This window comes from Mirounga leonina, unplaced genomic scaffold (assembly GCF_011800145.1).
Source record: "Mirounga leonina isolate KUSES-001 unplaced genomic scaffold, KU_Mleo_1.0 Mir_97, whole genome shotgun sequence".
In the NCBI taxonomy this organism is placed as follows: domain Eukaryota; kingdom Metazoa; phylum Chordata; class Mammalia; order Carnivora; family Phocidae; genus Mirounga; species Mirounga leonina.
Window position 1 is genome coordinate 220508 of NW_023270889.1, and position 12287 is coordinate 232794.

Sequence of the window (12287 nt, forward strand, 5' to 3'; positions counted from 1 at the left end):
AACTTTGGAAAATAAGTTTGCATCATCCAGTAAAGCCAGATGTATATAACCTAAGAGAAACTCATTCCACCACTTGGTATATGTCTTTGATAACCCTATGGACTTGAATCCTAAGAAACATGTTCAAGAACAGTCTTTACAACATAATATATAATAGCTCCAAACTGGAAGCAGTTCAGATCTACTCACAGGAGACTGGATCAAGTGGAAGATTCACATAATGGAATATAGCACAGCAGGGAAAATGAATGAATTACAGCTACATGTCCTGGTGTAAACATAATGCAGTGACAAAAAACCCGATACATGCCTTAAGATTCCATCTTCCTTCATGGTCTTACCATATACTATAAAGATAAACCCTGGACCAGATCCCTACTTACCCATGTCCTATATTCAGGCTGTCAACTCTATAAAGACCAAGAATCATATCTTATTCACATATGAACCCACAGAACCTAGGAGAGCACCAGCCATAAAGAATATACCCAATAGATATTTGTTGAATTTTGAACACAAAAATGCATGCCAGGAGCCAGACCCCATGTTCCCAGCCTAGAGTCCTAATGCATGAAATTCCAAACTCTGATCTTACCTGCCCGGACCCCTTTCTGCCATAGATGACCCCGCAGCTGTTAGCATCTGATCTGACTAGTGTGAACTCCCTTCCCCAGCTTCCTGAAACCATAGTTCCCCTGGACACTTCCATCTAATAGCCACTATATCCTCGACAAAAAAAAACTTCAGCTAAAGGAAATTGTCATTGTCAATAAAATGAACTTCTGAAGAGTTTAATAAAATGAACTTTTGGACCATACTGATAAGGGACCCACTGTGAAACTCCTGGACACCTTTCTATGTGGGAGATCACAATAAGTACAGAGACACATTTTAGAGGAAAGTAATTGACACATTTTCCTTCCCGAATGACTAGAGCACTTTTAAAGTACATCTTTTTTCAATACCAAAGGGGTTCCTGCTTTAAACATGACAAAAACAGAACATTTTACACAAGTAGAGGGGATCTTTCTTGATATAATCACAGTAATTCAACTTTGAAACACCAACTGACCTAAGTATAAAGTGTACGGTAATGTTGGCTAATGACAGGGCTACTGTCAGTTAATTCCATCATCTCTGCAGGGTAACGTGGTATAAGAACAGCGCAATTACCTTGTTTAGCAAGACCAAGTCCGTTTCAATACACCAAGATTTATAAAATTCAAATGTCATGTATATTTTAAGAATATTCACAAGCACATTAGATTATCCTTAAATCTCTAGCTATCATTTAGGCATTAAATCATGCTTGGTATAGAGATGGTCACAAACAAGTGACATTTTCTCAACTTCTAGAAAATCCACATTACTTTTTTCTATCAGTGTTATGTAGACGAGAGGCTAGTATACTCTAGTCTAATCTATTTGGCTATGAACTAGTCTTCGTTTCATTCTAGTGATTTACTAAACTTCTACTTTGCATCTTACACTATGTTATATACTGTTTGGGAAGGGAATTCCTACTTTAATGGTGCTTTCAAGACAGTTGATAAAACAAGATTTATAGATTCAAAGAAGACATAAAGAATAACCATGAGGGAGTATAAAGCCCTAGGTATAACAGAACCTTAACTTCTAAGCTTGGCTATATTCTGAACACCTATCACCTTGATAGTTTTGAAAGTTCACTCCCTTCTCTGAGTCACACTTGCTTCTTTGGTGAAAAATGGGCCGCATTAGGCGCTCTTAAAGGTCCTTCCAACAGACCTAATCTATTCAATTCTGATATTGTGAGGTTTTAAGCAAGTTTAAGAGAGTATCTTTTAGAAGATACATGTGGAGAAATTCACAATGCAAAGATTGTTCCAAATGGGATTAATCAGAGAAGTTTCCAAAGTAATGGTAAGTCTTAGGGTTGGTGGAGAATGAGTAAGGAAATGGTATGACAAGCACTAAGGCTGAGGTATGGTGTGTGACCTAACGGGGACATGACATTTGTAAACCTCACTCCTTTCCTATCCATCCCTTTTGCCTTTATGATGAAATATGTGCCATTCTCAGTTCATTATTAATCAAGTCTATCTCAACAGAGAAGGTGTTCAAGGTGGGTGCATGAGGAATAGCCTAACTCATTTCACAGCACAACTGTGGCCCTGGCCAAGTTCACTCACTGCCCTAGTAACTTTCTTTCTCTGCCATGTTGATAACCCAGTGATCTCAAAAAGAGTGAATCACACATACAAAGTGTTATCCCATCATCCAATGTGTAATAGGAATTGGGAAATTCTTCAAGTGATTAGATCAGAGTCCTAAAATTTCACATAGAGACTAAGTTATCTGAATTGGTAACTTAATCAATCAGACCATCCAGAAGAAGAATCTCTTCCCTTCTCTTAGCTCTTGGCAGGAGATTTAGACGGTCCGTTATCTAATTCAGGACAAAGTTGGAATAGCTTCCTAAAGTTAAGGAATGTAAGCAGCTGTCCATTCTTGTGTACAGGAAAAATTATAGACTCAAAATGTCTTCTTGTTTACATACTCTGCTAAGATTACAAAGGAAATTCCCAAGAAAGTTACCATCTATCCCAGGGTCCGGGTGAAGTCTATAGAGAAAGTACTTGTCCCCTTGCCCTCTTCTTCTCCTGCTTGCAAAGTTCTGAGTCCTCCCAAACCTTTATTAGAATCTGCCTGCCCTAATTCTTTCACTCTCTATTTTCCCACTGAGGCCCATGGTTCCCAAATCCTTAAGACATATAAATAATATTATGGATTCCTTTTGTTAACTGTCCCCCTGGCCCATTATTTTTTTCTCTGAAGAAGGAAGAAACTATACAATATTTAAGAAAATGTCCCAATTTCCAGTGGCCCTTTATGCATAGATTATATCTCCTACAAGTCAAGAGAGAATGTGGGAATTACAAGGACACAACTTGGGTGAGTTCACCTCTGAAAATTATCTGAAACTGTTTTGTACAAGGCAGAGAGGACCAGTTCAGATCACTCTCGAGCGGAGGGTCAGGAAACATACGTCAGTGAACTGCAAACCAAAGGCAGCCAAAAGAAGCTCAGCTGAATTCATCATCTGATAATGTGTTGATATTTCTTTCAGTTTCTCTTCACACATTATCAGCATCATCACACATTGAAATCTGCCTTCCATACGCAGATACAACAAACAGTTTGGTAAATCCACACTAAAGTATTGTAACTTTGCTAGTACTAAAACTCATTGTCTTTAATTCAAACGATCATCCTCTAGGGGATTCAAAAGTTTAAAAACAAACAAACAATTCATCATTATGAGTATCATGTGAATATCATCAATTAATATGGCAAGGATGTGCCAAGGAAGTGAAATTATTCCTACAAGGGCACATACTTTGTGGCAAGAAAGGGGGAGGCGATAACAGATTTGAAAGAACAGGTCACGTTGTGGGGTGCCTGGGTGGCTCAGATGGTTAAGAGTCTGCCTTCGGCTCGGGTCATGATCCCAGGGTCCTGGGATCGAGCCCCACGTCAGGGTCCCTGCTCAGTGGGGAGCCTGCTTCTCCCTCTCCCACCCCCACCCCCCTGCCACTTGTGTTCCCTCTCTGTGTGTCTCTCTGTCAAATAAATAAATAAAATCTTAAAAAAAAGAAGAAAAAAAGAACAGGTCATGTTGTAATAGAACAATAATGGAACAAAACAGACTCCTCAATGCGGTGAAGAGATTTAAGTCACAATACCCTTTAATCCGCAGGCTTGTTCCTCCTGCTCTGGAGCTCTCTGCCTTGGCTTCCTGTAAATGATGTGTGGGTGGTACTCTCCCTCAGCCACGGGATGCTTTTTGACGGGCTCAATGAAGAAGTCTCCATGTGGTAGATGGAAAAACCCAGTCTGTAAATATACATAATACAAAGGTCTATTTGAATCACTTCTGTATCTATGCAGAGAAAATTAGTAAAGTGAAAATTACATAGATCGTGATGACCCCTTAAAACCCATAAGACCAGTGCTTTCAGAATCTGCCATCTTATCTCACAGAAAAGTGACACATAAATAAGTTAATGAGATGTCTTTATAGTCATAGTTATTCAATGTTTTTAAACCATGGATCCCTTTGAGATTCCAATGAAAAAAGTGTACCTATACGCATGTATCCAAAATGTGGCATGCAATGTTGCAGGTTCATTCCCCTGTCCCTAAAACCCATTGCTGGGTATCTATGAATCTTATATTAAGAACCAATGCTTCCCAGTTGCCCTATTATGGAGTTGGTCCCCATATGCCATATTCCATTGACAATTTTTTGGAACATTTACTTGTATGGGGGTCGTCCAGCTACACGTTCACACAGCTGCTTGAAGTGTTTTTGCCACAGTGCTCTCATGGAAACAAAAAAATCTGAGACTGAGTTTCCAGGAGTCCACAGTGCAAAGTCCTCTGTCAGTTTCCAGGGGAGGGGGGCACTCTCATTCACAGATATGGGAATCAGTGATATGCTGGAAAAAGCCCATCGATGAATCACTCTTTCTGGAGGTCAGGTCTAGAAGGAAAATTTCTAGTGCCAATTTGAGATGTTTAGAAAACTCCTTTGCCAACGATCTCCTAGGCTGGACTTAAGGCTCAGGATCTGAATTTTATATTAATGAAAAAAAGAACTTGCCTAGAAGACCTGCCTAAGGCATCACACTGAGGTGATCAGGAGCTCAGGCTCTGGAATTAAACTGGCTTCAATCCCAGGTCCTTCACTTAGGAGCATTGTGACCTTGGGCAAATGACTTGCTCAGTTTCAGCTTTCTCAAGTGAAAAATGGGGATAATCAAGGCTTGTTATGAAAACCAAATGAGTTAATATATGCAAAGCTCTTAGAAAAGGGCCTGGCTCATAGTCTTAACTATCATTAGTCTCTTTCCAGATTTTATGTCATTTCATTGTATTAGGGTCAACATAGCCGTTCAGTGAATAATACGTTCGCAAAAGTAAACCTGGAAACACTGGGAGCTTAGGGAAACTGTGAAGGCTTCCAAGTTCAAGCCCCCTCACCATACCTCAGCAAGCCAGGGCTGCCCTGCTCTGCGGATGAGCCTGAAGACTAAGCAGCCCCCACACTCAAAGGCAAGAGGGGCTCCATGAAAGGAGGCTGCTCTCTATGGACAATCCCTGACTTGGATGTCTTTCCAAAATGTTTGCTTCATTGGATCAGTAACATAACCAGATCTTAACATAAATCTCATAATTGGCTTCCTGTTTTGATTACTGACTTTGAAATATCTTTAATAACAAGAGGAACAGAAAAAAAAAGGCACACTTTACTGGCGGTCGTAAGAACAGCTATGTGACTTTGAGGAGGTTACCCAACCTGCAAAAAAAAAAAAAAATGCCTACTACTTCACAGGGCTGTTCGAGGAATCAAATGAGCTAAGGCTTATAAAAGTGCCATGCAAAGTACTTTACAGATGCAAGGTGGTGGTGTTTTCCCTGAGGAATCCCATGGGACATAAAGAACTGACAAGATCCAGATTGTAATAAAATAGCTGCAAACAGACTTGCACAGTGTTGAGATTTGGTTCCATTTCTACTCTGAAACAAAGAGCAGGGACATGAGGAGAATGTAAGCCTGTTGCTGATAAAGCTCATTTGTTCCACAGAAACAAGGAGGACTCAGAGACTCCTCAGGGAAGGCTGGTGCGGGGTCCTTTTGTGCAACTGCTATCAACCCAATATGGATGTCCCTGAAGAAAAAAACAAGAAGGATTGATTGGTATTTCTTTAACCTCAAATTTTGGACCCAGGTGGTACAGAAGAAACAGATGGGGCTCCGGCTGAGAACATAATAACTATTTATAAGCAACATGAATGAGAATGCCTGAAAGCCAAACAAGCATTTTCCTAAAGGCTTACTTTCATCTGCATTCTTCCACGAGGCCAGCCTTGCACCCGGAAATTACCTACTCGGTCTAAATATTTCTCTGAAGCTGGATGGTGACACCTAGGAGAGCTGGCTGACCCACCAGCTGGAGGGAAACAGGACACCTGCTCACATGCACGGACCTCTTGTGTGGGTCACACAGAAGGAGAGGGGATGAAGAGGCAGCCACTGGTTTGGAGGAGAGTGAGGGAAGAAGATTTCCCAGCAGAGCTCCTTCTCCACCAACATATAAACACGGAGCTTTAGACGAGTATCCAGGTGGCCATGGGTTACTGGTCTCTTCTCACCTAACCAGAGCCAGGTCACACTGGAAGAACTCGCTGCCTATGGTTTGCTTTCCAAACAAGGGACAGGCTTCATGCTTTCCTGAAGCGAGCCGCCCAAGAGAATCACCTTCTCCTATTACCAGTTCTGGAAGAGGCACTCTTCATTCCAATCTTCTCTATAACCTGCTGACCTTTCTGAGATCTCTGAAGAAGAATAGGGAATGGACTTGAAAAAAAAGTATCCAATTCACTGGGGGCTTGTACTCTGTTCCCAGAAGAACCAGGGCAGAATGAACCCCAGACAGAAGCTCAAGGAGGACAAATCTGCCCTTTCTCTCCATTGTCACCTACTCTTCCCCCTCAGTCTCCAGTAGTCTCAGCACACTGCTGACATCCTTTTGGAAAGAAACTCACGTCCTTGTTTTAACTAAGTTATAAATATCTGTGAATGCTTCCTGAGGCTATCTTCTAAGAATTGTTTTAAATAAACTTTATTTTGAAGATTTATAAACATACAAAAGGATATACAAATCATAACTGTAAAGTCCCATAAATCTTCTATTGATGGAACACCTAAATGGAGAAACAGAACATTCCCAGCAGAAACTCCCTATTCCCCTCCCAGTCAATACCATCCCCCCCCACAGAGGTAAGCATTATTTTGATTTCTAACACTAATATATTAACTTGAAGTCCATCTTTAATTTTTTACAGGAAGCATTATTTGATACAAAAGAAAAAAAATATCTACTAGTTCATTTCAAGTGTTAGGGACTGACCGGCGGAAAAGATTTTAAGGCAGGTGGATTTCTTAAAGTCCATTAAATCAGACTCTTCAGATTGCTTTATACTCTTCAGGCAAGCCCAACTGGTGGGCATGAGACAAAGGGCTGAGCCACCTTGGTGTGAGGCAGTGGCATTGAACCTCTACTGCCCTCTGCTAAGGAAAGGGGGAGAAGGACTTTCACAAACTCTTTAGAACCAACTTATTTTCCCCAGTCTCAGATTGAGAATAGTTGCCTACAACCTCTTCTCCCTCTCCCATCAAAGTGTTAGTCATCTTGATGTAACTGACATTATACTTCCATTAGTGCGATGATTTAGGGCCCAGTGGGAAACTGGCAGTGTCTAACAAGGAATTTGTGAATAGAGTGTTCTAGAATCACACAACCTAGAGACCCTGAAGAGTCACCTAACCTATGCTGGCAGCCTCCTAGGTAAAACCTAGCAGAATGAAGGGTAACAACAATGGTCTTGTAAAAGACATAGGAAAGAATTACCAAATCAGTTCTGACACTCCGGGTCCTGGGCTGCACAGCTCAAGGGGGTGCTGTTCACATAAGAAAAAGCTGTGAATTGTACCCCCTGGAGCTGTAAAATGGAACAGTGCTGCCAAAACTGAGCAACCTGTCCTGGAAAGAAATTCCTTTTCACTTGAAAATTTCAGAAGTTACCAGATCAAGTTTTTCTTCCCATGGGGACGAAGACAACATGAGCAACATATTGGTTTGGGATAAAGAGACACCCAAGATACTCATCACAGTACATGAATCACTGGAAAAGATACCACCTGTTGCCCATTATAATACACAGGAAAGAGGATAAAGATGCACCCCCACAATCATCCTTATTGATTATCAATCTGTATCTGTCACTTGGCCAGCCCTGTGCTAAGAACTCTAAGACGGGTATATAAACCTCAAGGTTTATAATGCAGCCAGAAGATAAGACTTGATATACAGCACCCCTGAGAAAGGTGTGTATTTGGGGGGGTGGAGGGTCCCTCCCTAGGTGCTACAGATTCCAGTGCTGTGGTTCAGGGAAGATGAAGACCAGTGAGGGTGAGTGCTTTTAGAGGGCAAACACAGAAGACTGCACTTCTATAGTCTCCAAAACACGTGGCAGAGTCCGAAAGCCATGACAGCCTCCCAGAATTACTAACTTCTTTTGTTGCTGGTCTGTAGCAGGCAGAACACTTTATCATTTAATATGTAACCAGGACCCTAAACCAGGACTAGAAGTTAAGAGATGACAGAAGCCTCAGAATATAGATATAAGACCACTGGGAAGATTCCCCCAGGAGTACCTCACCCTCTGCTTGACCCCAAGAGCTCCCTGACTGGCCCGCATGGAGCCAATGACGGGAGCGACTGGTAATGTCATAGATTCATGAAGATTTTCCATATTATTCTTAGTGATACTAATTCATGTGGTGTGAGGAGATAAAGCTCAAGCCAGGAAGACATTCTCTGGTGCATCCACTTGGTAGTTACCATATGTAGGGCAGATATTATAACAATACAGATCTGGTCCCTACCTCTTAGAACGTGCTGCCCAAAGAACTTCCTGTGATGATGGAGATGTTTTATATCTGCACCATCCAATTTGATAGCAATGAGCCACATGTTGTTACTGAGCATTTGAGATGTGGCTAATATAACAACAGAACCGAAGTTTAATTTCATTTAACCTTACTTTTTAAAATTTTTCATGTTGAGTATAGTTGAGAGGTGTACAACATAGTGAGTCTACAAGTCTACACATTATGCTATACTTATTACAAGTATAGTCACCCTCTGTCACCATACAAGGCTATTACAATATCACCGACTATATTCCCTATGCTGTGCCTTTTATTCCCTTGACTTATTCATTTCATAACTGGAAGCATATATCTCCCACTCCCCTCCACCCATTTTTCCCATCCCCCTAGCCCCCAACCCCTCTGGCAATCACAGTTCTGTCCTCTATATTCAAAGGTCTCATTCTGCTTTTTGTTTTATTGTTTTATTCATTTGTTTTGTTTTCAGTTTCCACATATGAGTGAAATCATATGGTATTTCTCTTTGTCAGCCTTATTTCACTTAGCATCATATCCTCTAGGTCCAACCATGTTGTCACAAATGGCAAGATCGCATCCTTTTTTATAGCTGCGTAATATTCTCCCTATATGTGTCTCTGTGTGTGTGTGCATGTGTGTGTGCGTGTGTACACACGTCTTCTTTATCCATTCATCTATCAATAGACATTTAGGTTGCCTGCATATCTTGGCCACTGTGAATAATGCTGTAATAAACAAAGGAGTGTGTGTATATTTTTGAATTAGTGTTTTCATTTTCTTTGGGTAAATACCCAATAGTAGAATTACTGAATCGTAGAGCAAAGCTGGAGGTAACACAATTCCAGATTTCAAGATATATTACAAAGATGTATAAACCAAAACAGCATGGTACCAGCACAAAAACATACACCCAAATCAATGGAATAAAATAGAAAACCCAGAAATAAACTCTTGCTTATATGGTCAATTAATCTATGACAAAGGAGGCAAGAATATACAATGGGGAGAGAGGGTTTCTTCAGTAAATGGTGCTGGGAAAACTGGACCATTTCTAATACCACACACAAAAATAAACTCAAAATGGATTAACGACCTAAATGTGATACCTGAAACCATAAAAATCCTAGAAGAGAACACAAGCAGTAATTTCTTTGACATCAGCTATAGCAACATTTTTCTAGCTATGTCTCCTCAGACAAGGAAAACAAAAGAAAAAGTAAACTATTGGGACTACATCAATATAAAAAGCTTCCGCACAGTGAAGGAAACCATCAACAAAACAAAAAGACAACCTACTGAATAAGAGAAAATATTTTCAAATGATACATCCAATAAGGGTTTATATCCAAAATATATAAAGAACATTTACAGCTCAACACCAAAAAAATATGATTAAAAATAGGGAGAGGACCTGAATACACATTTTTCCAAAGACATACAGATGGCCAACAGACAACATGGAAAGATGCCAAACATGACTCATTGTCAGGGAAATGCAAATCAAAATGAGATATTACCTTAAATCTGTCAGAATGGCTACTGTCAAAAAGATAAGAAATAACAAGTGTTGGTGAGGACGTGGAGAAAAAGGAAACCTTGTGCGCCGTTGGTGGGAATGCCAACTGGTGCAGTCACTCTGGAAAACAATACGGAAGTTCCTCAAAAAATTAAAAATAGAAATGCCATATGATCCAATTTCATTTAACTTCAATTATTATCTTGAATTAAAACAGCCACAGGTGGTTAATAGGTACATTGGACCGCATATTTCTAGAGACTGGCTGACGACTGAAGGAGATCCATAGCATAGGCATCATACAGTGATGAGTGCTATAATCAAGGCAAATCTGAAGACCTGCCTTAAAAGAAAAACGAGCTGCAAAAATGTGACATTTCACTATAACAGTTTGTTTTTTAAGATCAAGTCAATCAGGGGACGCCTCGGTGGCTAAGTTGGTTAAGCATCTGCCTTTGGCTCAGGTCGCGATCCCAGAGTCCCGGGATCGAGTCCCACATCGGGCTCCCTGCTAAGCAGGGAGCCTGCTTCTTCCTCTGCCTGCCACTACTTCTGCTTGTGCTCTCTCTCTCTTTGTTAAATAAATAAATAAAATCTTTAAAAAAAAAAAAAAGATGAAGTCAATCAGGAGCCAACTTGGAAACACCAATGTACTGACACAGACTTCAGAGCAATTAGAGAAATAAGTAGCTATAAACAATCCAACACTTGCCAAAATTAAAATGAACTATTTGGCAGGACAAGGGCTGTGTGAGGGGGCTGCCATTGTCCTGAGACCAGAATGGAAGGGGTGTGGATGTCCCAGCAGGAGCCTGGGATAGGACTCATGATCATATAGAATTGGAAGCCAGGTTCCACTTCTAGAAAGAGTTGTCCCGCTAAGAGCCCTGAAATATCAACCTACATGTCCTCATACTTCTCCCATGCTCTTCAGAGAAGCCTACCACAACCCTAACATACACAAGACCACATCCCACTCACTGGCTGGCAGTTCAGAGTCTAAATAGTAGAAAAAACAAATCTCTTCATTAAAAAAACTGATGGAATGGATTCCAAAAAATATATAAGATCAAAAAGTTATGATAGGGTCTATTAGAAATAGCTTGAGCAGGCGCCTGGGTGGCTCAGTTGGTTAAGCGACTGCCTTCGGCTCAGGTCATGATCCTGGAGTCCCAAGATCGAGTCCCGCGTCGGGCTCCCTGCTCGGCAGGGAGTCTGCTTCTCCCTCTGACCCTCCTCCCTCTCATGCTCTCTGTCTCTCATTCTCTCTGTCTCAAATAAATAAATAAAATCTTTAAAAAAAAAAAAAAGAAAAGAAAAGAAATAGCTTGAGCTGTGTGATCTTGGTCAAATTAGTCAATACAATGAGTCCCAGTTTTCTCATCTGTAAAATGGGGCATCATCTATCTTAATTTGCAGGGTTGTAAATATCAGAGACATTGTATGTAAAATGCCTAGCAGAAGGATTTACCGCATTTATTGGCACTCAATAAATGCATAGAAGCTCATGTGGTCAGAGCATCATCCACAGTACAATACACACAACAATACAAAGTGGTGATGAAAGCAAGTCTCTCAAGTCCATCTGCTCAGCTCATCTCTTAGCTACAAGTAACTTAACTTCTCTGGGCCCCAATTTCCTCATTTGAAAAATACGAATAGTGATAGTAACTTGCTAACTAACTTATTAAAAGTTGTCATGTGTATTAAATGAGTCAGTGTAAAGCACTTGGATGAATGTTAGCACATAATAAGTGCCCTATAAGTGTTAGCTATTAGCTATTGTGATAGTCTAAGGAAACATTTCCCCCAGATGCCTGGTGTGATGGTGAATTTTATGTGCCACCTCAACTGGCCATGGAATGCTCTGATTAAATATGACTTCTGCATGTATGTGAAGGTTTTTCCATATGACATTAGCATTTGAATTCAGTGGGACTGGGTAAAGGAGAACGCCCTCCCTAGTGTGGACATCACCCAACCCCTTGAGAGTCAGGTCTTCTGGGATTTATACACAGACTGGGATTTATACACCATCAACTCCCCTGCTTCTCAGGGCTTCAGACTCAGATTTAATTATTCCATGGTTTGCTTGGTTCCCCAGCTTGCAGATGGCAGATCATGGGAGTCATCTTCCATAAACATGCTAGCCAATTATTGACAATAAACCTCCTGTATGTACATATATACTACACTAACCAGGGAGAATCAGTGGTGACCTGGCATACACTGAGTTGTCTGAAAAAATCTGAG

The 12287-nt window shown here is 40.7% G+C and overlaps 1 protein-coding gene across 5 annotated transcripts in view; it reads right to left on the minus strand.

Moving 5' to 3' along the window:
- The window catches only part of LOC118006572 (A disintegrin and metalloproteinase with thrombospondin motifs 12-like), a 298824-nt gene that overhangs the window by 181649 nt on the left and 104888 nt on the right, over nt 1-12287 (minus strand). For all 5 annotated transcript variants that reach the window (XM_034999292.1, XM_034999293.1, XM_034999294.1 and 2 more), the window contains exon 3: nt 3726-3876. In XM_034999292.1, the coding sequence (XP_034855183.1) occupies nt 3726-3876 (151 nt within the window). The remainder of the gene's footprint in view (nt 1-3725; nt 3877-12287) is intronic.